This window comes from Impatiens glandulifera, chromosome 3, assembly GCF_907164915.1.
Source record: "Impatiens glandulifera chromosome 3, dImpGla2.1, whole genome shotgun sequence".
In the NCBI taxonomy this organism is placed as follows: domain Eukaryota; kingdom Viridiplantae; phylum Streptophyta; class Magnoliopsida; order Ericales; family Balsaminaceae; genus Impatiens; species Impatiens glandulifera.
The window spans coordinates 19,359,727-19,385,986 of record NC_061864.1 but is presented as its reverse complement, the minus strand read 5'-3'; the positions used below and the strand labels follow the sequence as shown (position 1 = coordinate 19,385,986).

The window sequence follows — 26,260 nt, the reverse complement described above, 5'->3', positions numbered from 1 at the left end:
TTCACCCTATTTTCAACCAAATCGATTCATTATATAGTTTTGGTTTTTGTGGGTTTAATGGATATTATTATATTAATTAACTCAATAAGATAAATTAGAAAAAAAAGGGTTTATATTGTTTAATTACAAGGTAATCACTCTTTAGATTAAACATTATAAAAAATGATTTTTTATGAGTATCAAAATTAATTAACAAAAGTTATTAAAGATATCATGGTAAAATCGTTCAAAACTCAGGTGACAGTAATATATTAATCTTGATGAATATATTCTCAAAATACAAACTTACATAACAAGGTTTCAATCCATTTCCTTTCCAATTAGATAGACAACATGAAGAAGACACAATTATTTTTGTTTTATGTTACAATAATTTATACTACCACAAAGGGAAACATGTAACAGACACTCCCTAAAGAAGAACACAACAAACAAAGGCGGCTAGAAATGGGAGTTCGATGTTTCCGGTTTGGCTAAATTAGAAAAAAAAAAGTCGAGTTCAGCTATCTTATATATAAAGAAACTAACAATCTAAGACCGCTTTTTTTTTTTCGCAATTTACAAAATATCGAGGAGGCGGATATCTCAATTTTGTATCATGGACAATCTGAACCATTGATTTGACATAATTCAAAGTCGTTTGCCATTTTGAAGCCAAGCTGCGTTTAAATGAGCTGCATTCCAAGAAATGCCAGAAAAGGTGAATTTTCTTATTCACGGGGTCGAGCAAGCCAAAGGGAACTTAAAGCTCGAAGCCGAGAATTATAATCATTTATTGCTAGAAGGGCGCGTGCTGATTGGCGGGTTGTTAATATTCGATGCAATTGCTGGAATGTGTGTTGTCGTAGATTGTCCGCCTGAAGAAAAAAAAAAGTCAATTCTTTCAACTCACCGTCACAGGTTAATCAAAATTGGAAACTGAACAACAAGATCTCGAAAAAGAACAAACAACATAAGATACATCATCAAGGTAATTGTTCCAATTCAATATTCTTGTAGCTGAGGAGCAGGACAAATACAGACAAGAAAAGTCTAAAACGATAATAAGAAATAAACTAGCAGTGAAGACTCATTAGGCCTATGATGAACTTAGTGTGACCCATATTAAACATTTCATTGGCAGTTTCTCTTTTTTATTTTATATCCACTTCAATCAGAATGTTCTTATTGAGAATCAAACTCGGGTTCATTGGCGGTTTCTCTATTAGATCCGAATTCGGATTCAGAAACAAAAGTGTTTCCTAATAATTTGCCTGAAACTATATAATTAACATTAGTACTGTTGTTATAGGAATGACCTGGTGAATGAAGCCTTCTAGAGTTCCGAGCTTTCCCATAGCCATAGCCATCTGTCCCATATAGTTTGCGACATTTCCCGATGAAGTAGAAGTATTAAGAGAACCAGCCAAAGTGTCGGCCAATGATTGCTGCAATGCATCCATTCCTTGAGACAAAGCATCTTCAGCTTGTTGAGATGATTGCTGTAAGTTAGTAATTCCCAACAGCTGATGCTCAGATAATGGATCCAATTGATTTATCAGCAGCTATATGCAAACAAAACAACCAAATTTAGATCTATAATCAAAATATACAGATTTCTACAAACAATTTTCTCAAATGGGTCCACCTTTAGGAGTTCAGAAGATCGGAATCCACCGAGCCATAAAAAGCACCTCTCTGCAGGTGTTATCCACATGCCCGACAAGATATGAAAGACGTCAGTCTTGGCTGCATCATTTTTTATTCTGAAAATCTCTTCATAGTGAGCCAAAATCCCATCTATAATTATGCGCAATTCAGCATCACCCGCATGGGAGTTGACAGCTCCCCTTAGCTCACTAATTCTTTTATTTTGCTCGTCTAGCCAACGTGCATATTCTACATCAAATGCCAGGGCTCCTAGAGGCATTTCAAAATATTGAAGTTTAGAAAATATGGTAAAGAAGCAGATTCAAAACATATAGAGGTTGATGATGAATATAACATATACAACTTCTAGAAAGATTAGACAGATCGTAAAAAAAGATCCATGTTATTGGATGCCATAATAACAACCAACAAACTTTGATAAAATGGAACAACCCAAATCTTTCAAATAATAAGCAAAACCCCAAAAAAGCTATAGGCCATTTTGGTATCATTTTTTTTTCATGTTGGCCATGATACTGAAAACTCTCTATTTGTTATGTTTGCCAAAAATCACAACGATCATGATCCAAAAAATAATCATTATGGAGAAAAAGAATTATATACCAAATTAAGCAAAAACAATACACTTTAATTTGGATAATGATATCGAAAATGATTTGTATACCAAATAAAGCAACAAAAGTCACACTATAATTTGGATAACGATCTAACAAATAATCTGGTCATGAGTCATGAAAAAAATCACTTTCAATTTTAACTTTGGTGATATTCCAATGAGATCTTGATTGTAACACAGATTGTGACAAAATACTAGTTTCTAAATAGGTTCATTTTCTGATGGAAGATGCACAAATGGGGATAAACCAGGAATTGTCATCATACATAAACATATGTGCAAGAAAACAACAGTACATACCATTGCTGCTGATTGACTGAGATTGATCTCCCGTACTGGATATAAATATGCCCTTCTCAATGTAAGAAAAGAAATAAGTATTAGAATAGGAATATATAAAGTTCCTGTTTATAATTATGGTAGGAATTTCAAATAGTGCAAATTCAAGCCACTATTTTCACACAAAAGTGGGGAAAATGTAGTTAGCTAACATCAAAATTCTTGTCAACATATAAAAAAGACAAAATAATAGATAATCAAACCTGCTGTCTCGCTCGTTGCAGCTCCTGCTCAAGTTGGGTCAGCTTTATTCTGCTACTCTCTAGTTGTTGAACATAAGCCTAAAATAGAAAGAGGCACATTAGTTCAAAATCTTTTTGGTAACTTACAACCTACCAAAGATAAACCCTACACAGAATGGGAAATAAATAGACACGCGATATGCTTGAGCTTCATCTTTATCAAACCCCCTACCAAGCATTACCATATAGACGTTATTCCTAATTCGAGACGATATAGAAGAATGATAAGTTACATTGCCTTACACTAATGAGGCTCATCATTGCTTATCATGCGAGTGTTAGTCAATTTTTACCATAGCCTAGAGCATCACATTTAGATGCAAGGCCATTATGTAGATCAGATCAGAACAGAAGGGGTTTAATTTCATTTCTTATTATGTAGATCTAAAATCAATAAGCACATAAAGAAAATAACATTAATTGAAAAAACTAGCATGATGAAAGACCATTGCTGGAGGCAACTGACGAAACCCTCAAGTTATAACCAAAAGTTTTGATACCATGTAATTAAAACTAGACATCGTACATAGCAACGCAGCACTTGGAATTAATGAAAAAGTGTCTCACTTTTTCAAAAGATAAAATATACATAATTCATTTACTAAAATCTAGAATGTAGATTTATGTTGTTGCAAGAATCGAAATATGGAAGAAAATATATCTCCTAATTTACATAATCATCATTTTCTTTCTATAGTCATGATCCTTATCATCTTTAATTTCCTGTTATTCCCTTAACAATCTCCAGTTTTTTTATTCTCTGCTACAAAAAATTGACATGATTTATTGAACTGTCCTATTCAACGTTGCCCTTTCTTATTGTTCTTGTAAAATGCTCGATAAAATGCCACACAACCTTCCCTTACCAGTTCTTTTATTGTCAATGATTCTCCTTCTTTCATCACCAATGTTTGCTTTCCATAATGAGCTTACATCTTACTACTGTAAAGTTGTGTCATTTTTCGTAAGCCAAATGTTTTTTCCTATATCTGTCGGTCAACTTAGTAAACATAATTTTTAGAGTCCATTTTATTGGTAATCAGATTCAAGCTTCCCTCTGTCCATGTGGTCAAATCAATCGCTCCAGGAGGATCTAGGTCTACCATTAGATGTCTATAATAAGGCCTCTATAATCATATGGATATCCAAATGTTAAATTGGGCCCAATGTGGCGACATTCGTTAATTACCATGTCAAATAGCCGCTCTACCTTTACAAGCTTGTGAATTAGTTTTCTTCAGTCACTTTGATCTACCTCACTCAAACACTTAAGAAGACATGTCACATACCAATTTTAGGGTTAAATTGATATGAGAATCCTAAGAGAAAGATACGAGACTTGGAGAAATGAGACGAGACTGATATAATTTTCCTTCACATTAATGAAGTATAATTAAACGATAACATAGGTCCCTCTATATATAACAGGGCGATCCTAATTTTACTAGAACTGGCTAATAAACAGATCAACTAAAATACTGACATAATTATCTTAACAAACTAAGTAACTAGAAATTATTATTATTATTATCTAATAATAATATAATTATCCAATACTTTTATTTCGTCCACCACGTGTCCTCGTATGATTGGACAATGGCCATTCAAAACCCTGATATTCATCCATATCAACAACCTAAGTTGGGAAGTTCTGATGCTGTCACCTTTATCAATAACTTGTGGAAGGTACTCTTGACTTCTTTTTTTCTTTATAAAACATTCAAAGTTATTAGAATATGTCCCTATTTTGCAACCATGACCAAAACCTAATTTGGAAGAGTACTGTAACATTCATAAAACAGTAAATAAATTAACATGTATTAAAACTTTAAATATATAATAAAAAATTCAATAGTGTAAGGATTAGAAGGAAAAAAATAGTAAATGTATTTACCTTATAGGATATAATATATAAACAAATGCAACTCTGTATAATATATAAGGTATCAAAATATTAGTTCAAATCAAACAAATGCATGAGTAGATTACTGTACTACTAATCAGTTAGCTCTTTGCAATAAACAAGGTGCTAGTCTCTATCCAATGATTAATCTTACAGATAAGATTATAATCCAGCAAAAAATACATAATCGAAGAGTATAAATGTTTGGATACTATCTATAATCTTTGTCGTATAGCTCACCATGCCATATTTTAGGAAGATTTGTTCTTTACTATTTCAAGGCACTTGTTTAAGATCCTACTCATTATAGTATGTGTTCTAGTTTATCTCATAGTCACTCAACTAGGTATCATCAATGTTGTACATGCACCGAGTTATATACACGTGTACACATTACACTAAACATTATACTAAAGATAGCTGTTAGCCTTCAATTTACATATGCATCTACACCTTGCAATCTTTTTTGAAAAAGTGAGATTCTTTTCCATCCATACTAAATGCGAAAGTCACGTCAAATGTGGGAAAATCAAACCATTACAAACCCAAGTGATGACATGAGTTGGCATAAGTTAACGAGGAAACATCAAGAAAACATCACAAAAAGAAAAACTCAAAGATCTTAGAGTCCTAAGTCAAAAAAAGTTGAAATCAACTTGATGCTCAACTCTCGTAGCGGTTGCTTCACAAACTTAATTTTGTTTGGCGCCCTTTTGCACTTCGTAGTTGAAGCTTCTGCGGATTTTGTGCGTCTCTCTTAGCTAAACCTCGCAATCTTAATTCAATGCTACTCGTTGACTAAAGTCTATTACAAAGCAATACTTCTTTCTTGATCATCCCATATTTGTTGGCAAAGTTGAAGGCAAACTCAAATTTCTCACTCATATATAAATCATTTCATTGTATATACTAGGTCTGTGTCTTCCATATATAAACAATTTCTTGAGATAGATTATGTCTTATATCTTCCATATATAAACCAATTCATTAGATAGATTGTCTTCCATATATAAATAATTTCTTACCTATATATAGGCTCCTAGTACATTGTAGAAATGTCTATTAAATACAATTCTCTCAATTTGTTTCATTCTTCACTTTTTCAAATGATTATTCAAACAAGATATAAATTAAATTAATTTATACGGTCACATGGTTGATTATACTTGCAGACACGGAAAACTTGCAAAAGATGAGAAATTTATGTTGTAAGGCCAAAGATAATTTTGGAGTAATCAGAGAAAGAATTAATCAAACCTTGTTGTTCCTAAAGCTCCACAGAAGTACCAAATTAATTATCTAGAACCACCATAAATCTATCTACTTCACACACAAACATTTCTCTCCTATTTTATGTGACACAGATGTTACCCTTGGAGTTTATAAATAGTTATTGTAAAGCTGAATAAGCAAAACACCCTTATTTTGAACAAGGAAATAGTTATAATGATCATAATAAATGTCAGATATATACAGTTAATTGATAAGAAAAAGTGTAGATTTGATAGGCAAGAGTGGAGGAATAAAAGACATTTATGTCACATTAAAAAAAAAGATTACCTTCTTAAAACCATATAATTTGTACACCACGATCAATTCAGCATCTCATAGACATTTATGTCACGTCAAATATAAAGAAAAATAGTACCTTCTTAAAATCATATAAATTGTATCAAATTATTAACTATAACTACCATAAGTCTACTTATTTGTCACACAACCATTTGTCCTAATTTAGGCACAGATGACCTTACAGACTTGTAAAAATAGTTATTCATAACACTGAACAAGCAAAAAAAGCCTTATTTTTAACAAGAAAGTAGTCATAGTGATATCATAATAAATGCAAACAGATATAGATAATTATTAAGAAAAAATGTTGATTTGATAAGTGAAAGTGGAAAAAAGGAAGACATTTATGTCACATAAAAGAAAAAAGAATACCTTCTTAAAATCATATAATTTGTGAACCACAACCAATTCAGCATCTCATATAGCATTACTAGACGCATTAACTTTGTTTGATATGAGATTCTACCTTAGTAATTGCTAAACATATTGATTTTGAAATTATGCCATGTGAAAGCTTCATCTGATTATGTTAGAGTTTAAAGCCAAGACATAAATAACAAATTGCATATTAAACCTTCTTGTTTGTTTCCTAAGTATGTCCGGATATATAGCATCCTTGCCATGATACTCGAGGAGAAGAAATCATGAAACTAAGTTTAAAGAAAACACGTATGCAAATTCAGAACAAACTGTTATATTCCACGTAAACTTGTGTTGCAAAATAGTTTTTTATCATCCATACCACCCAAATGTTCAAAGAACTAAAACATGACAATATCAGAGTTCTAATGAAATTCAGGGATACCTAGGAATGTAACAGAATCTTTTAAATAATCAAAACATAATCCACATGAGAAGAAATTAAATTAATACCTTCTTCCTCAATCGACTCTTTCTGGCAGCTTCGCGATTTTGTGCTAGCCTACGAAGTGACTGCAATGGAGAAGATTAATACAACAAACTAAAATGGAACACATCGAAAAGAATTAAAGCAATGGTTTACCTTCTGATCCCTCGGTCTATCACCAAGCTCAGCTAGAGATTGATCACTTTGAAACTGCAATCCAATATAAACATGATAATAAGAAAACTGTACTACTTTCACCAACTTAACTTTAGCAAAACCAAAAACTACAATATAAGGAGATTAGGGAGAGAGATCACCCTCATATTCTTCTCATCTGTATCACCATCAGTAGATGAATCAGTCATATCAGCCATCTTGACTGAACAATGTGATTAGCCTCCTTGAAAAGGGCACTGAAGTGAGAATCGCGAATTTAGATTGATCTGAAAAGATGAAATGATGGGTTGGTTTGAGAAGAGAAATTACCGGAGGAGAGATGAGGAAGGGGGTGAAACGGGAGGCGAAGGTTGAACAATGTAGATGATAGGTAAGAAGGAGGTCAGCAGCAGCAGCAGCAGCAGTATGATGATGAACTCGGAATATTCTGGAAGAAGATGAAAGGAAGGATGATCGGAGAAGAAGAAGAAGAAGAAGAATAGTATGGAGATTTTGATGAAGTTGGTCGCCAATTTTGACTTTTTGAGTCTTGCTTTCTTTCATTTTAGGGTATAATAGTGTTGCAGTTATCTTGACTTACGTCCATCACCAAACTTCCTTTGACTGCCCTCTAAGTCTCTGTTCACCGCAGTTTAACACCCGATACACTTGGCATTTTCCATATGCTTCATTATATAATAAAGAGGATATTGGTACAGTCTTTAAAATTATTTATTTATTTTATCGAAGATGTTTTAATTGAGAATCAAATATGTGATATTTTGTAATTTTTTACCTTTAAACTGCTCACTAGATAAAAAAAAAAAAAAAATCTTTATCATTCTTAAATAATCATAATATATTATTAAATCTCAACAAACAAAAGTCAAATAATCATAAAGTTTTTTGAAATAAGATCATTTTATTATATAATGTTACATACATTCAATGCTATGTTCTCTGTTAAATAAAATAATGTTTTAAATATGACTATTATATATATATAATTAATCCTTTCAAATATGATAATATATATGGTTCGAACTCCACCGAGTTTACAATATTTGATCCTAAATATCAAGATTAATAAACATGTTAAAATGTCAAAATATGATAATTCAAATGACCCATAATAGTAGACCTTAAATCTGTTTACATTTTTTTTTTTTAAATTTTGTGTTTGCCCTTTTCTAACCACTTATTCATTTTTAATCAACAAAATTTGAAGTGATTAACTTGTTTCTACTTGATTATTCATCTTTCTGCTCTAACTTTCAGCTAGCTGTCACAAAAGTCGAAATCTTCCTTTCTCTTTTCGGAATTAACATGTCGTCTGACTTGCACTCCCTCACTCCTTCTCAGATCTTGCAACGTCGCTACCCATTGTAGAGTCGGCGAGTCATCCTTAACTATCTGAGTCATCCTTAACTATCTGAGTCGTGTAGTTATTGGGGTAAGTGTATAGTCACTTGTTTCTTTTCTTAACTTGTAAGTTGATTTGTGCTTCAATTTTATTGTTTTTTTATTGATGTAATTTTAATATGAAATATAAATATGTGATATGAATTACATTAGTTAAACTAACATAATCGCCTTGCAAAGTAAAATAAAAATCACATTTACAAAGTTGAAATAAATAATACTTACATATTTGTAATCATCGTCATCATCGTTTTGATTGTCTTCATTATCCTATTCGTCGTCAACATCTATGGTTTGAACATGATGGTGCTTCAATGGTTGGGACGGCCTAGTGATCGCCTTCTTCCTTTCATTCATCGTTGTTTTTGTTATTGATAAGAATACATTCATTTAACTTTTTTTTTTCATCAGCACTGACCTCTTCCTTTTCGACTTCTTAGTTCTTACTCTCATTTCCTGGTTAACCAACAATATCTTTTCTTACCTAATAAACTTTTTATATTACTAATCTTGTGATCTCACTTCTGCACTCAACCATCTCAAGAGTACCAACATCTTTTACCATCATTTTTGGCAAACCGACAATCTCATCATATTACTAACCTCTTTATCCTAACTTCTTTGTTAAACCAATAAATTCATTTATATATTTAACATCAATATTTTTGTTCTCCAATGAACATCTCAGTACTAATTTAGTGACCTCACTTCGAGTATTTTATAAATCAACCATCTCATATTATCACTGCAACCTCTTTACCCTCACTTCAGCAAATCAACCACCAATCCAATTGACATTTTCATCTTGTGACCTCACTTTCACACTTCGGTCAACCAACCATCTCAGTCACACATTTAACCACCAATACTATTTTTCTTAATGGACAACTCTCATTACTAATATTATGACCTCACATATTTTCACACGTCTCTTATCCCTCACCAAACCAACTATCAAAATCTCAATTGACCTCTTCATTTCGTGACCTCACACTTTCAGACGCCTCTTATCCCTTGGAAAATCAACCACCAATCACAATTGATCTCTTATATTGTGACCTCACACTTCGGTCAATCAACATCTCATTCACATTATTAACCACCAATCACAATCGGCCTCTAATCTCATAATCTTACGATCCTTTATTTCCGGTCTCTTATCCTTCAACAAACTAACTATCAATCTCAATGTTATCGGCCTTTTATCCCTTGGCAAACCAGCCACTAATCTCATCGACCACTCGACTCGTGACCTCATACTTTCACATTATTCTAATACCTCGACAAATCAACTACCGATCACAATTGACCTCTAATCTCATGACCTTACAATCCTTTGTTACTGGTCTCTTATCCTTCGGCAAACCAACCACCAATTCCAATTGACCTCTCATCTCGTGACCTTATTACTTTTATACGCCTTTTATCTCTGGCCAAACCAACCACTAATCTCAATGAACCTCTCCATCTCGTGACATCACACTTTCACACGGCTATTATCTCTCAACAAACCAACCACCAACCATTAATCTCAATCACACTTTCACACGTTTCTCCTATCCCTTGGCAAATCAACCACCGACTTGAATCAACTTCTTATCTCTCGACAAAATAAGCACAAATTCTAATGTTACATGCCTCTTATTCATTGGTAAACCAACTACCAATCCAATTCGACCTCTCATCTCGTAACCTCATACTTTCACTATTACACGTCTCTAATCTCTTGGCAAACCAACTACCAACCACCAATCTCAATCAACCTCTAATCTCGTGACTTTACGATCTTTGTTATCGATATCCCTTGGTAAACTAATCACTAATCCTAATGTTATCGGCCCCTTATCCCTCGGAAAACTAACAAGGAATCCAAATCACACTTCATACACCTCTTATTCCTCGACAATTCAATCATCAATCTCAATCACACTTAAAACAAACCTTTTATCCCTCGACAAACCAACCACCAATCTCAATCAACTTCTAATCTCGTCACCTCATGATCATTTATTATCGGTTTCTTATCCTTTGACAAACCACATCTCAATCACACATTCACAAGTCTCTTATCATTCGATAAACCAAAAATCAATCTCAATCACACTTTCAAACCTCTCTTATCCCTTGGTAAACCAATCACCAATTCCAATCATATTTTCACACACTTCTTATCACTTGACAAACCAATCACCAATCTCAATCATATTTTCAAACGCCTCTCATTCCCTAGAAAACCAACTACCGATCTCAATTACAATTTCACATGCCTCTTATCCTTGAAAAAAACAACCACCAATCTCAATCGACCTCAAATTTTGTGACCTCACGATCTTTTGTTACCGACCTCTTATCCCTCGAAAATCACATCACAATCACACTTTCACACGTCTCTTATCATTAGGAAAATAAACCACCAATCTCAATCGACATTTAACCTAATGACCTCACACTTTGGTCAATCAAATATTTGATTCATATTTTTTAACCACTCTAATTTGTTACCGACCTATTATCACTCGGAAAACCACACCCTAATCACACTTGGATAAAAAATTGTACTTGTTTTTGTTAGGTTTTAAGTTCGAAATATACATATAACATTTTTAATTTTATTTTTAACCATTTAAAGTTTATGGGCGGGTCAACCCATAATTCGATTCAAGTATTTACTTACTTTCACATATATATCCAAATTAACCAAAACTCTCAACCCGACAAACTAAATAAATTCAAATTAAACATTATTATATATATATATATAGATTAATTTGTTTAAAAATTAAACTTATATTGTTAGGAATATCGCACGTCCATCAAATTTGGTGTTGATCATAATAGAAAGTCTTATTAGTTTAATTGGTTAAAGGTTGTACTTATTTTGTTAGGTCAAAAGTTCGAAACATACATATAACATTTTTAATTTTATTTTTAATCGTTTCAAATTTATGGATGTCAACCCACGATCCAACCCAAATATCAATTTACTCTCACATATATATTCAAATTAACCACAATTTTTGATCTGACAAACTAAGAAAATTCAAATTAAGCATTATTATATATATATATAAATATATATATATATATATATATATATATATAAATATATATATATATATATTAAAATGAGTTAAGTCATGTCAATTGTTTGTATCGAGTTCACATTAATTATAAATAAATATATCAAATTTAGGTTAGAGATTTTGACACGAATAACTAAATAAGTCAAGTTCATGTTAATATTACTCAACCTGTCAACTTGTTAACCCGAATCCGACTTGATTTAAATTTTAACTTATGTTGAATTGTGTTAACATTCAAGACAATGAACTTTAATATATATCATAGTGTTTGGAGTAGCATATGCAAACATAATTTCTTAATATATATATATATATATATATATATATATATATATATATATTTGGGTTAACATACCAATATTGAGATGTTTAATATTCAGTTTTAACTGAATTCGAATTTTATTTTTGGTTTTTAATCGAATTTTAAACAAATTTAAATATGATTTAATTTTTGAGTTGGTTCCAATTCAAAAACCTAAAAATTGAATTTATTTTTTATTATTTATTTTAATTATATATTATATTATAAATTAAATAATATATACTAAATTAAATTTAGGTCAGTCATGACCCATCTGCTACTAGATCCTGTAAATCTTGGTTTAAATTCGAATAATTCGAATTCAAAATTATTTGACAATAAATTTAAAAAATAATAGAATTCAGTTTAATTTTAAAATTGACTAATTTTTCGAAAAACTTAATCTTAATAACTTAAATAACTCAAAAATCGGACCAATTAACAATCTATCGACCTTTTTATTAACGATGGTAAATTATTCACACTTGTAATTAATAAATTGAATCCTTTATTTAGAAACTATATATATAAATAGAAGTAGAAGTTGATGCATCAAAATCAAATTAATTAACATACTGATAGTACTGATTTAGTACTAAAATGAAACAATTGACTAATTTTGGTCTCATCATTAAATAAATCATTTACCTACTAATAAATTATCTAGTCAACAAAAATCACAGCTTAAACCTGGTCACATAATACTGAGTACCTATTAGAATAGTTAAATGATAATATTGATTCTTAGTTAACTTATCAATATATCATTTTAGAAAACAATTAATTTAGTAAGTTTAAGTATTTCTCATTAACAATACCTTAAATTGAAAATGAAATGTATTTGTCTCTTCATAAATATTAAATATTTAAAACTAAAAATTTAGGAAACAAATCCAATTTAACTTTGTTATTCATTTACATAGAAGATATGGATATAGTTGACTTTTGGTGTAAAATGAACCATGTCTCTTAATGAGGGGTGTTTCAAAATCATCCAATTTAGATGTAAGTTATTTAATAGGTTAATTTGTATATGGAAAATGGATTTAAACGACTTTATTTTATAAAATAAAAATAAAATATAGGCTGAATTGTCGAATTAGAACTATTATTGGGGTTAATTTAGATTTTAGACATCTTTCGAACTTCAAAATTTGTGATTCCTTAAATGTTAAAATATACTAATCGAGATTATGTTTTAATGATTTCAAACACAATTAACTTATTATTTACGTGACATTTATAAATAAATAAAATATCAATGCCACTAATTTAATTATTGAATTTCAATTAATAAAGAAATTTTACTCTCAATTTTTTAAAATTCAGTAATCAACTGCGTTTAAAACAGTTAAAGACAATTTTTTTTTTTTATATACATAACCCCCAAATTGGAATGTTTGAAAAAGAATTCCAAATTCTAATATAGCCAAGGAATCCCTAATAGTTAGGCCAATATATATATAACCATCTAAAATATGTATAAAATTGTTTAAAATGGAACTAAAATATATTTTTAAGTTGGAATCTCATTAAATACATACTAATTTTCAAGACATATTGGCACATAGTTAAATGCACTATTTGAGATAGAACCGACAATACAAATACATTTAAAATTCTTGCACATTAATCCGGACATATTTATTGTAAAAGAAAAAGTCAAAGTCTCAAATTGAACAATAATATTAATATTATCATACACATTTTACAAATTGAAAAAAGTTTATAGGTTAATTTATCCTTACATAAATATTTAAAGGACCAATTTATTATTTTAAAGTCGGTCTGATTATAATCAGCTTAAGGGACACGTATATATGGGCTGCCATCCACAAACCGACCACATGGATGAGAGAGAGTGTAGAGAGAGAGCATGCGTTTATAAATTTGCCTTCTTTTTTTTTTTTGATTAATCACGCTTTTTAAATTATTTAAATCTTCTAATAAAGCCTTGTTTGATCTTGATTTATTTTTTAATATTATAAATCAATTTTTTATTAATTCACTAAAGTAGTCCATTCGTAAAAGTCGGCTTAAAACACTAAAAGACACAAGTTCGATTCCATATAAAAACGTTTTGAGTTGAATCGACTTAAAAAACTAAAATGTCAAGAGTTCGATTTCATACGAATCAAAAACGTTTTGAGTTAAAATGGGACCATTGGTCATGCTCCTTAATTAAATATATATATATTTTATTTATTTTTACTTTTATAAAGTTTTTTTTGAAAAGAAAAAAATTGAGATCTTAATTTTAATTTTGGTTTTCCATGTGTGGAAAAACCCTAATGACATTGAATCAGTTTGAGCCTCGCAAATTTACCATTTCTCTCTCCATTTCCTTACCTCTCTCTCGTCTTCTTCATCAATTCTGACCAATTGTTTTCTCCGGGAAGCGGAATCTCTATCTGAAGTTTGAATCGATTCTCTGTCATCGGTCAGTTTCTTTCCTTTTCTCCGTCTCTCATTCTATTCGCTTTTCTATTTTCAATTTGATCATTCATTTCTCTGACTGTTCGATGTGGATGATTTCCGGAGAGGAGATTGAATTTGTTAGGTTTATATGTTTCCTTATGTTGAAACGGATTGATTACGTTATTTTGTTCAAGGATTTCTTTGTTTAGATTATAAATCGATGCTGTTAATTATCTAGATTCGGTTTATACGATCTGAGAGAAATATGAGTGAATCTGAGGTTCGATGATATGGATAAACAAGCATGCGTTAGAGATCTTTAGGTTTTGTTTATGATTTCCGTGTTTTGATTTCATTACGATGTGCAAATGTTTACGAAGATGAATTGTGCGTTTGTTTGTTTTTCTTCTTCTTTTAAATGGCCAAGTATTATCTACAGGTCACGAACGATGATTATGATATTCGATTGTCTGCTGTGTTTCAGATTTGTTTTCATTTTTTTTGTTCTGAATCGTGGAATTCGATATTGCAGGTAAATCTATTTGGTTTAAAGAGAATGTCTCCAACAAGGTCTAAGTCAAAGAAGGCTGGCAAGGAGTTGCAAAAGAGTAATTCCAAAACTTCTGGAATTGCGAATGTTGTAAATGAACATGCTAATGGATACAGTCCTCTTTTAGGGAAGTTTGATACCCTTGATAATAGAGCATTAGCTTCGAATGCCAATTCAAATGGTCGATTTCATGACCTTGATGAAACAGATGATCAAACTGTGAATGTGGTCGTAACTGGCCAGGAGTACGATTCGGTTTCAAATAATGACAGTTGGTCTGGTGAATCTGAAGATACTAATAAAGAGAAAGCAGCCCATCCAGCTGCCCATCAAGACTTGATACCAGGTGCTGATAATGACAAGAGGGAAAAGATTCGTCAAAAGAACGAAAAGAAACATCAACGTCAAAAAGAGAAACGAGCACAGGAGCTGCACGAGCGTTGCAGTGGCTTCCTCATGTCCAGAAAGCTGGATGCTCTATCGCAACAGCTAGTTGCGATGGGGTTTTCCTCAGAGAAGGCAACAATGTCTCTAATTTTGAATGAAGGTAAAATAGAAGAATCAGTAGCATGGCTGTTGGAAGCTGTTGAAGAATCAGATAATAAGCACGTTCAGAATAACCCCGATCGTAGTAACTTGAAGATCGACATATCGGAAGAGCTAGCTCGAATCGCCACTATGGGTGGCAAGTATAACTGCTCAAAGCAAGAAGTTGAAAGAGCAGTTGTCGCCTGTGAAGGTGATCTCGATAAAGCTGCTGAAACGTTGAAAGTACAAAAACGAGACTCGCCTCAACCTACCACAACCGTTGTTCCTCCGCCAAATCAGACAACAGCTCAACAGAGGCAACCTAGTTTATCAAACGACACACAACCCAGAAGAGAGGAAAAAGATTTCAACTATACCAAATCTACTGATTTAGGAAACAAAACTTTTGTCCAGCCCAAATCAGAAAGAGTGATCATGAAATCCACGACGACTCCAACCGTTTTGAAATCTGAAACGGAACTGAACAACATTAAGCTTGGATCGATAAAAGAACCTGTTGTGGTTATGCAACGTCCCCCTCAAGCAAGCAATTTGAAGCAGGTTTTAAATCCCAATATAAACTATTCTTCCAACTGGCTCCAAAACGAGACGAAGATGAATGCAAGAAGCCTGAATCATGGCGATCAAGGGTATAATCAGATGTATAACCATCATCTCCAATATCAACAACAGCATCAGTCATTAATGTCGGCTGATCCACGAAACGGTGGCTCGTGGAATCGGATCAGTACATCTCCATTGCTGGCAGCTGCTTCATCTCTCGGTCTTTTTTGTAGATCGAGCTCAAAAGCTTCTTCCGGATCTTCTCCTCCAGTTGACTGGAATGCTTGCGGTTCAATGTTCGATCTTGATTATAATAATATAGACTGGAGTTTGGATCAGAACTCGACTAGGTCAAAGTTTTCGGGTGGTGGTGTTGGCGGCGTTGGTGGGATGTGGCAGAGTCATAATGGTAATAATAATAACAATTCTTCTTCTGGGTATGATTTGTATGAGCAACCTGCGCCAGGGTTGGGCAGTCGGTTTGCGACGAGGCCAGGTTTGGGTCGTGGAAATATTGTTGTTGGTGCAGAAATGGGATCGGCTGGGGGTTCGCGAGAGTGGTCATCTCCTTTCGAGGAGATGGATCTCTTTAGTATACCCAGACAGTTTGTTTCTTCTTCACCTTGTAAAAGGTAAACTTTGTTTGTGAGAGTCCGTCTATTGAATAAAATGGGAAAAATATCTGTTTTGAAAATCACAGGTTTTATTGCCCTTTCTTTTTTCCTTATTGATTGTTGCAAATGGTAATCCTCATTAATCTTGATTTTATAGTTCTGTTTGGAAACACTTTTTTATTTTATTTCTGAAGCCGAGTCAGGTTAGTTCGCGCCTATACAATTGCGATGATACGTATGGTTATAGGCCATTTGATGGGCTTCAAACTGAACATACGGAATCTGCATTAAGGTGCGTGTGGTTATCATTTTCTTCCAATGTGTTTGTTTTCCGAATTCGAGCAAAATCTTATTGACTGCTCGCGCAACTAGAACTATCATTTCCTTCCAATGTGTTTCTTATCCTGATACAAGCAAAATCTTCTTGATTGCTCGTGGAATGAGAAGTATCTTTTCCTTCTAGTGTGTTTCTTATTTGGATACCAACAAAATCTTCTTGTCTGCTCGAGTAAAGTCGACTATCTTTTACTTCCAGTGTGTTTTTTCTCTGGATATGAGCAAAATCTTATTGTCTGTTCGCTCGAGTAACACAAAGACTATAATTTCCTTCGAATGTGTTTCTTCTAGGGAAGGTGTATCAACAAGTTCTTCTTGACTGCTCGTGTAACGTGCTTGCCTAACTTGGTTTATCATTTCTTTCTAGTGTTGCTTATCATTTGTGCTTCTTCTCAGACTACTCACATTATGCTGACTATCATTTTTTCCTATCTGTGATTCTTCTTTGGATACCAACAAAATGTAAATCTTCTTGACTACTCGGAACGTGGACTATCATTTCCTTCCCTAGTTTATTCTCAGGAAGATCCCAACAAGATCATCTTGACTCCTCGTGTAAAGAGGACCATCATTTCCTTTGTGTTTCTTCTTCGGAAGATAGAACCATCATTAACTTGTGTTTCTTCTTCGGAAGATATAAACGATTTTTTTATTTTTATCTCCACTCCAACTTAAGGTGTTCGAGTGAGAATTGAACACCCGTTACATTTCATATTTTAGATACCGACTATTTGAGCTAATGGTTTTGACGCTCATTATTTCCTCTAATTGAGTTTTGTCATAGTACATCATCATCCATTAGAATAGGGTTCATACCCATGAAACATATCTAATAGTTGACTTATTTATTGTGTTAGGTGCCAAGAATCAAGCCACTTTTATTGAAAATAAAGCAATCCTTGTTTGCAAAAAATAATAGTTTAATTTAGCCCAACAACAAATCATTAATGAACTAAAGAAGCAATAAATAAGCCGAGAGAAATAGAGGTTTTCGAAGACTTTCCTATGAATTGTTTTTTTCTTTGAAATAACTCCCTGTCCATTTTATGGACAATGCTCATGGACATGACACAAAAAAAAAAAAAAGTACCTCATGCTTGTTTAATTTTATCTAAATAAATTACTATCATAATATCAAAATCCTTATTTTTCTTATAATTTTTTAATACTAAAGTATAATTTATCATAAAAAAAGAACTAAGTATTTTTATATTTTGGTCATTTTATTCAATAATTTAAATAAATCATTTATTTAATATAAAATAATATATTTATTTTGAAAGATAAAAAAAAGAAGATCAAACTCTTACTATAAATGCTTTTACAATATATACATATATAATGTATAAATTACACATATAATAATAACAATATCATTAGCTTTATATTTAAAATATAATATCAAATAAATTATAAATATAACATTATTTATAAACAATATAATTCAAAAAAAATGATGTCACGTTACTAGTTATAATATTTGTAATATTAAAATATAACCAATTAATTTGCTTAATTGACCTGTTTCCTAAAGTTATATTTATCTTTAAAAAATGAACATTATTTAAAAGAAAAACAATCATCAATGAAAGATACTATGAAGGCAAATGCTTATTAATCCCACATAGTAGAAATGACGATCTAATTTCTCAAACCAAACAATCTTATATGTTTGATGAAAAAGACTAATCAAATTTAATCCCTTATCTCACAATTCATGAAAACAACTGAAAGACCAAACAAAACAAAAAGGATAACTTAGATTTTGTTGAAGGCAACAATGTCGCAGCTCTGAACATACTCATTGATTGGTTCTACGGTCAGACGCTCTTCAATCATCGAATCTACCGACACTAAGTCGTCCACAACCGTAAGCAATATCTGCAACTTCTTTATACCATAACCAACCGGAACCAATTTAGCTGCACCAAACCAAACCAAAACAATCATATCATCATCTATATCTTTTTCTATGTTCCAAAAATTATGATGCAAATTAAAGGAAACCAAATTCTTACAAGCTCCCCAAAGAAGACCGGGCAATTCCACGCTCCTCACAGCCTCTTCAAGCTTCTTCATGTCGGTTTCATCATCCCATGGTTTCACATCCATAAGAATAGATGATTTCCCACCTAAAAGAAAAAATGTATGTAGACTTAAAACAACATTCTATTCTTTTGTCTCAACTCTCAACTAAACAAATCCAATATGTATGTTGCTTTCACAAAATGTGGAATTAATGTATGAAAATGAATACTCAAAAGATAATTTTAACCATTTTTAAAGTGATGTAATTTGATTAAATTTCATGAGTTAAGCTTGTCTTTTGTACCATCTTACTGCATTACCTAGTTAACTCATTCCTAACATTCTGAATTAACCCAGATTATTTTTTGTAATTTGAACTGAATCTAAGGTCTTGTTGGGTTCGGTTCAAATAACCCACCATCCAATCATCAATACCCTCTATTTGTGAATAACTAACTGAAAATAAACTCAAATAACCAAACCATGCCTAAATAATACCCAACTAAAAAAGAAACAAAAAAACAAGATTAAGCTTACTTTCTTTCTTCTTAGTAGATGATGCTTTAGCACTCTCCCTTGCTTCTGCAGCCTTCTTTTCCTCCTCAGTCTCATCACCAAATAAATCAATGTCATCATCATCATCATCATCATCTGCAGCAGGGGCATCCTTCTTTTCTTCAATGACTGAAGCAGCTTCAGCAATGGAACCTTGCCCTCCCACTCTTACTCCAGCAGCTTTACCAGGAAAGCTACCAATTCCATCAAGATAACAAATTTTACATAAATGAGACAGTTAATATAAACAAGAGAAATAATTATGATAAAATCATCTATTTTACAACCCAGACAATGCAATTGTCTGTATATGCATTATTATGATTAGGGTTGAACTTATGTCTAGGGTTACTTGGATGTAGGCATAGTTGATCGAACCTTGTTAAATCTTATGTTTATTAAGTGTGATTTTTCAACAATAAAAAATAGACAACAACAGAATATGATAATGGATAGAACATTTCAACAAAGATATACACAAATTAATTCACAATTGTTAAACATCAATAAAGCATACCTAGCGGCGAGTAAGGCGTCAACACTGTTATACCACTGACTGACGTTAGGGAAAAGATCGCCATTAGGTTTCTCAACCACAGCAGCATAAACCTTAACATCATCCTTGGTCAGTTTCTCACTGTAAAGATAAAAGAAACATCAGAATCGATAATCCACCAAAGAGATCGAAGGTGTTTCATCTAGATAACTCAAAATCGCAATCAGATGAACACTGTGTTGTATATATATAAATTCTTATTCAGATTCCAAATCTACAAAGCAGATCGCACACACACACGCGATATAATTCATTACAGAATCAATTCAATTGAATAGGGATGAACACGTATATATGCGGAAATAGTAAAGAGTTGATGAATAAGTTCTGTTCTGACCCTGTGATATAAGATTTTCCGGCGAGATGCACATTTAGAGACTTAAGACCAGATTCGGCGTGCAGATCTGAGAAGGTAACAGCCATTTCTGCCGATTTAGTGACGGAGAGGAGATGAAGAGAGAAAGGTAATAAGGTATAAACGAGGAGATGAGAATTATAGAGATATCAAAGACTATTTATACATATGAAGCAATCTAAAAACCCTAATAAGTTCACTTCTTTATACAAAATATTATTCATTAATAATTAGTATTTCTTTTTATATAAATCTCATAAATAATTATTTGATCAATAGCTATAATTTAAAAATATAAATCTACATTCTATTTTTTATTTATTTATTAATCTCAATCTTTTTATTCCACTCAATTTTAAAATCTTCTCATTTAGGATGTGTTTGAGGAGGGGAATGAGAATTGAAATTGGAATTGAAATTGAAATTGAAATTGAAATTGGCATTGGCATTGGAAATCTAATTCCAATTCCATGAGAATTGGCATTAAATTACAATTCAATTCCTATGTTTGAGAAAATGATAGAATTGTAATTCAATTCTAATTCCTATGTTTGTAAAATAAAATATCAGTTCAAAATGTAATCTTTTAAATATGTTTTCACGTTTTTGGCACGTTTAATACGTTTTTGACATGTTTAACATGTTTTTGACATGTTTAACACATTTTACACGTTTTTGGCACATTTAAACATGTTTAACACATTTTCACACTTAAAACACATTTTCACACGTTTAACATGTTTTTCACGTTTTTGGTATGGTTAACACGTTTTTGACATTTTTAATACGTTTAACATGTATTTCACACGTTTTTCACGTTTTGGCACGTTTTAAACATTTTTAATACATTTTTCACACGTTTAACATGTTTTTCACACGTTTAACATGTGAAAAATGTGTTAAATGTGTCAAAAATGTGTTAAACGTGTCAAGGACGTGAAAAACGTGTTACATGTGTCAAAATGTGTTAAACGTGTTAAAAACGTGTTAAACGTGTCAAAAACGTGTTAAACGTGTCAAAAACGTGTTAAACGTGTTAAAAACGTGAAAATCATGTTAAACGTGTCAAAAACGTGTTAAACATGTAAGAACGTGAAAAATGTGTTAAATGTGTCAAAAACGTGTTAAACAATGCCAAAAATGTGTTAAACGTGCCAAAAACGTGTTAAACATGTCAAAATATGAAAATATGTTAAACGTGTGAAAAACGTGTTAAACATGTCAAAAACATGAAAAACTTGTTAATTTGGAATAACAATTCCAACCTAAAAAGATTGGAATTGAGAACTATCAAATTACACTATATTGAATTCCATTGGAATTCTAATTCCAATTCTAATTCCAATTCCAATTCTTAATATTAAAGTGTATAACAAACATAATAATTGGAATTGAACCCTCCAATTCCAATTTCAATGCCAATTTCAGGGTTATAAAACACACCCTTAAAGTAAATTGAGATTGCATACCTCTTCAAAATTTGGGACCCTTAATATCATATGCATTAATATTCGACAAATCTCAATTTCATACCTCTTCTCAATTTGGGACCTTCATATTTAAATATGAAGAGACGATAGAGTTTAGTGTCATGTTAAGGTTACTCAAATCATGTTCGGGAACTTAAAGACTTATCATTTTTGAACTTATAAGCTGAAAAAGAGACGCAAAAGAAGGAAGAAACCACTGAACTGAGAAGAAGGAATCACCGAAATCGTTAAAGTAGCCGAAGAAGCAATAATTTTTTTTTACGAAGAGGCGGAAATTTTCTCTTTTTTGCATGTGTGGTTATAACTTTGTTGTCTAAATCATTTCTTCTTAAATATCTATCTATCTATTATGTTTTATAAATTTTGAAATATATAATTTAAAATAAATTGTGTAAATTTTTTTTTTATTAGTTTATAATTTAAGTATTATTTAATAAAAAATATATAACTTTGAAATCTCGATAACTTATATTTTCCTCAAATATCAAAGGAGACGACAAACTAAAATAGTTGATCCGATTTAGAGTTCATTTCGAATTATTGATTTAGGTCAACTTTGATTTTAAGAGTCGCCACTAAATTTTATTATATGAGAAACCAGAAAAGAGAATAGTGTGCGTGTTCAACATTCATTTTAGATATTTCATTTTAGTTCGGGACTTGGTTACGTGTGAAAAAAAAACATTAACGTTATATACCATGTGACCCGATTCAAATATATGTTTACTCTTTTATATATATATATATATTAATATATTTATTAATCACTACAAATTAAAATTAAGTATCAATTCTATATTATAAATAACTTTTTTATATTTATAATTCACGATAATGATATATATTTTTTTATTGAATTATATATAAATAATGGTTTATTAAATTAACATGTTAATCAACAAATTAAATATATATTTTTTTAAGATTAGTTAATTAATTACGAACAAATTATTATTGTTTTAATCATTTTTAATCATTATAGACATATATTCATTAATAAGACATCTCAAAATTATATATTTCGATGACAACAATATTTGGAGTTGGCCTAAGAGCAGTTAATAAAAAATGTTTTCAAATGACTTTTTGTTTGGAAGTTTTGCCTTGTTTCCAAACAAGGCTCTAAAGAAACGAGTTATTAAACAAAAGAGAGAAAGCTAAGTACATTACATAAATGTTTATAAATATGTTTGAAGCTATATTTACTTATTTAGTCTGGAATTTAGGAGTTTAAAATTATTTAAAATAATTTAACTCATAAAGAAAAAATACAATAAAATTAATAATACTAAATAAATAAAAATACATTAATCTATAATAGTTTCAATTAAAAAACCTCCATGCTAATTTTAAGAAACATGTGTCACATAAAGTTTATAACTTCAAGCTTATAAAAAGATAAAAAAACAAATTAGAATATGTTTCTTTCAAGTTCTACCTAGAATAGAATGGAACATACCTCAAGAAGAAAAACTCTAAGAAATTACCATGAACTAAAATACAATTTTAAATCAAAATTTGGTATAGTTGCGATTGTAATAATTCCCTCAAATGTTTTCACGAGTTCATAAGAGATTTCGGGCACAAAATTGGACAACTCATCTCGTCTTCATTTGGAAGAGTTGTAAACATATTTCTCCCCGTCTAGCACCGAGTTATGACCAAAGACAAAGGAGTCGAGTAATTTTCCGTCTAAATTTTTTTCTACACAATGAAGTAACAAATATCAAATTTAACACCATAATAAATAAATAAATCACTGACCCCAAATCGACATTGTTGATGTATCTCCAAAATAGTTGTTTCCCAATAATGCATCCCAATCCTCTTGAGAACTTGGAGATTTGATGTAGGCATACAATTTGATTAGGCATACAATTTGATTGTAAATTTTGGGTTGCTTGATTCTGAATTGGTGGGAAATGAAAAGGATCTTGAGATTGGATTGAAGGGAGCTCTGGAAAATAATTCTGAGAAAATGATGATGGCAAATTTTGATCAAGTGGTTGCTGTAATGACAATAGGACCCATCTCAAAAGGATCATTAGAAGAGGAAGTAAAACCATGATCAATATTTTCAAGCTAACTGAAAAGAAGATGAAGCAGCAGCAGGATGCCTAGGATAATAATAATAAGAAGAAGATAATGCAGGAAAGTTAAGAAGAATTATGTTACCTCTTCAGCTATGCGTGACCATTTATTTGCAATACTGGCATGAAGACGAACAATCGTCTCTATTTCATCGGCGGCTGTTATCGGACCTTTCTTCAAATCAGGTCTTAAATGATTTATCCAGCATAACTTACACGATGATTTCATGCAGAGATTGAGTCCAGATTCTTTCTCAACGGTGTTCCAGTTCACTTCCCCATGCTTACAAATGTAATCAACTAGAGTTCTATCTTCTTCATCTGTCCACGTTCCCTTTTTCAATCTAGAACTTCTTGTTCATGTGAATTAGATTTACATATTTATAAACCCCTTTTCATATTAGATGAATCATGCATAATTCAAAAACTTATTACATATACCGGATCTTGATTTGGATGAATATGAAAACAAGAAGAATCGCTTGTAAATTGAATCAATCAAGAATCAAGATCCTGTATATTCTATCCCTGTTTTTCTCTTTTCTTAATTCTGTGCGTATCAATGTAATAAGTTTTTGAATTAATATGAAAAGTGATTTAAATATCAACAACTGGGAAATCTAACTCACCTGAACAAGAAGAATTTGGATTGTAAAAAGGTACGTGGACTCAAGAAGAAGATGAAGTTTTAGTTGCTTACATTCGTAAGCATGGGGAGGACGCGAGCTGGAACACCATTGAGAAAGAATCTGGACTCAATCGGTGCGGGAAATCATGTAGGTTACGGTGGATCAACCATCTAAGACCTGGTCCGATAAAAGCCCCCCCGAAGAAATAGAGTCGACGATTGTTCGTCTTCATGCCAGGATTGGAATTATAAATGGTCACGTATGTATAGCTGAAGAGGTAACAACAACAACATAGTTTCTTCTCTCTTCAAACTATAAGTCTATATATAATAATAATAAGTTCTTGATTGTAAAAATATGTAAATGAAATCAAAATAACAAAAATTAAATCTAAACTAACAACATCTAACCCAAAATTCATTTAAATCAAGATCGGTCAGTTGGATTTAATCTTGAATCTTTTTGGGCTCATTGTGTTTAAAATTTATTTTGAGCTTTTGAGTCTAAAAAGATTTAAGTTTAAAGATAAACAAAACGACTTTAAAATAATTGAATTTAGAAGTAAACAAATCACATTTGACCGAAAATCTTCATTTTGAGTTTTTGGTGCATTCTTGATTTTAATTGCTTTGATTCTTGTATTTTCTTGTATATTATGTGAATATATTATAGTACTATCATTTTAGCTCAGAAAAAATTGAGTTATGAGCCATTCTTGGTTACCATTTAGTTAAAAATAGGAAGAACAGTCGAATTTTTGTTGTAGCGACGCATGTTCAAGTTTTACCCGGCGCTTCTTCAAGTCTATTGTCGCCGAGAGCCGATCCTTCTTCCTCTCCCGTTGCGTTGCACGCGGCCGACCGAGAAAACTAACCAGATGCTTGGAGTTGGCTGCTGCTGGCTAAGATTTCCGACACATACGACCGATGATTCCCACGATGGCGGCTGCTGCGCGAGAGGAGGAAGCATCAACACTTCCTGACGCTTACTCAAGGGTTCCCGATACTTCAGCGATGCTCTTTTCGCACGCCTGCTTCCGTTCTTATCCGACCGAGAGATGCTCCTCATGGCTAGGTTTGTCGAGTCGTCGACGCTTCCGACCGAGTTTTCCAGCTGCTGCTCACCATCCGACAGTTCTCCCTTGCTTCTAGCTAATTTTCCCGACGCTTGAGACCATTTTTTTTTTTTCTTTTTGGCTTTTATTTTCGTTTATTTTGTTTAGTCTTAAGTTTCCTTTTGGTTTTTGCATGATGTAAATTTATGATTTTCTTGATTTTAGGGTAGACTAAAACCTAAAACACAGCATCAATAACTCTAAAATTAAAATCAAACTACAAAAATATAAAACCTTTAAAATCAAAAATACAAAAATTAAAACATAAAAAATCAAAAACTTAAAAAATTGAGAAGATAAAA

General features: G+C 31.7%; 4 protein-coding genes across 5 annotated transcripts; 1 reads left to right on the top strand and 3 right to left on the bottom strand.

The window, feature by feature from the left end:
• Window positions 1-290: 290 nt before the first annotated feature.
• Window positions 291-7,948, bottom strand: LOC124930980 (transcription factor TGA2.2-like). Of its 2 annotated transcripts, none has more exons than XM_047471356.1 (9): window positions 7,656-7,948; window positions 7,487-7,582; window positions 7,326-7,379; window positions 7,196-7,255; window positions 2,809-2,886; window positions 2,567-2,618; window positions 1,628-1,899; window positions 1,299-1,544; window positions 291-857 (listed from the first exon to the last, which is right to left on the bottom strand). In XM_047471356.1, exons 2-9 carry the CDS (start codon window positions 7,541-7,543, stop codon window positions 711-713), a joined length of 966 nt encoding a protein of 321 aa, XP_047327312.1. In that variant the 5' UTR covers window positions 7,544-7,582; window positions 7,656-7,948; the 3' UTR covers window positions 291-710. The 2 variants fall into 2 exon arrangements, with proteins under 2 accessions (XP_047327312.1, XP_047327313.1); XM_047471357.1 differs by having other exon boundaries at window positions 7,487-7,569.
• Window positions 7,949-14,417: 6,469 nt separating this feature from the next.
• Window positions 14,418-16,977, top strand: LOC124931085. The gene is made up of 2 exons (XM_047471474.1): window positions 14,418-14,571; window positions 15,082-16,977. Exon 2 carries the CDS (start codon window positions 15,106-15,108, stop codon window positions 16,825-16,827), a length of 1,722 nt encoding a protein of 573 aa, XP_047327430.1. The 5' UTR covers window positions 14,418-14,571; window positions 15,082-15,105; the 3' UTR covers window positions 16,828-16,977.
• A 1,743-nt stretch (window positions 16,978-18,720) lies between these two features.
• LOC124931152 (elongation factor 1-beta-like) lies at window positions 18,721-20,775 on the bottom strand. The gene is made up of 5 exons (XM_047471548.1): window positions 20,618-20,775; window positions 20,242-20,361; window positions 19,707-19,918; window positions 19,160-19,273; window positions 18,721-19,063 (listed from the first exon to the last, which is right to left on the bottom strand). Exons 1-5 carry the CDS (start codon window positions 20,701-20,703, stop codon window positions 18,900-18,902), a joined length of 696 nt encoding a protein of 231 aa, XP_047327504.1. The 5' UTR covers window positions 20,704-20,775; the 3' UTR covers window positions 18,721-18,899.
• A 3,106-nt stretch (window positions 20,776-23,881) lies between these two features.
• On the bottom strand, window positions 23,882-25,912 carry LOC124929934 (transcription factor MYB12-like). The gene is made up of 3 exons (XM_047470312.1): window positions 25,719-25,912; window positions 24,301-24,565; window positions 23,882-24,082 (listed from the first exon to the last, which is right to left on the bottom strand). The coding sequence occupies exons 1-3, from the start codon at window positions 25,910-25,912 to the stop codon at window positions 23,882-23,884; spliced, it is 660 nt and encodes a 219-aa protein (XP_047326268.1).
• Between the last annotated feature and the right edge of the window lie 348 nt (window positions 25,913-26,260).

Bases quoted from the DNA above. Each gene is read 5' to 3' on its own strand.
- LOC124930980 (XM_047471356.1), bottom strand. From the start codon at position 7,543: ATGGCTGATATGACTGATTCATCTACTGATGGTGATACAGATGAGAAG. The intron at 7,256-7,325 runs GTAAACCATTGC...TCTCCATTGCAG, and splicing joins ATAGACCGAGGGATCAGAAG to TCACTTCGTAGGCTAGCACA. The intron at 858-1,298 runs GTCATTCCTATA...TTTTTTCTTCAG, and splicing joins TAGAAGGCTTCATTCACCAG to GCGGACAATCTACGACAACA.
- LOC124931085 (XM_047471474.1), top strand. From the start codon at position 15,106: ATGTCTCCAACAAGGTCTAAGTCAAAGAAGGCTGGCAAGGAGTTGCAA.
- LOC124931152 (XM_047471548.1), bottom strand. From the start codon at position 20,703: ATGGCTGTTACCTTCTCAGATCTGCACGCCGAATCTGGTCTTAAGTCT. The intron at 20,362-20,617 runs GTCAGAACAGAA...TTATCTTTACAG, and splicing joins GGAAAATCTTATATCACAGG to TGAGAAACTGACCAAGGATG. The intron at 19,064-19,159 runs GTAAGAATTTGG...GGTTTGGTGCAG, and splicing joins CGGTCTTCTTTGGGGAGCTT to CTAAATTGGTTCCGGTTGGT.
- LOC124929934 (XM_047470312.1), bottom strand. From the start codon at position 25,912: ATGAGGAGCATCTCTCGGTCGGATAAGAACGGAAGCAGGCGTGCGAAA. The intron at 24,566-25,718 runs GTTAGTTTTCTC...ATGAACAAGAAG, and splicing joins CAGCCAACTCCAAGCATCTG to TTCTAGATTGAAAAAGGGAA. The intron at 24,083-24,300 runs GTAACATAATTC...ATTATTTTCCAG, and splicing joins GGTCACGCATAGCTGAAGAG to AGCTCCCTTCAATCCAATCT.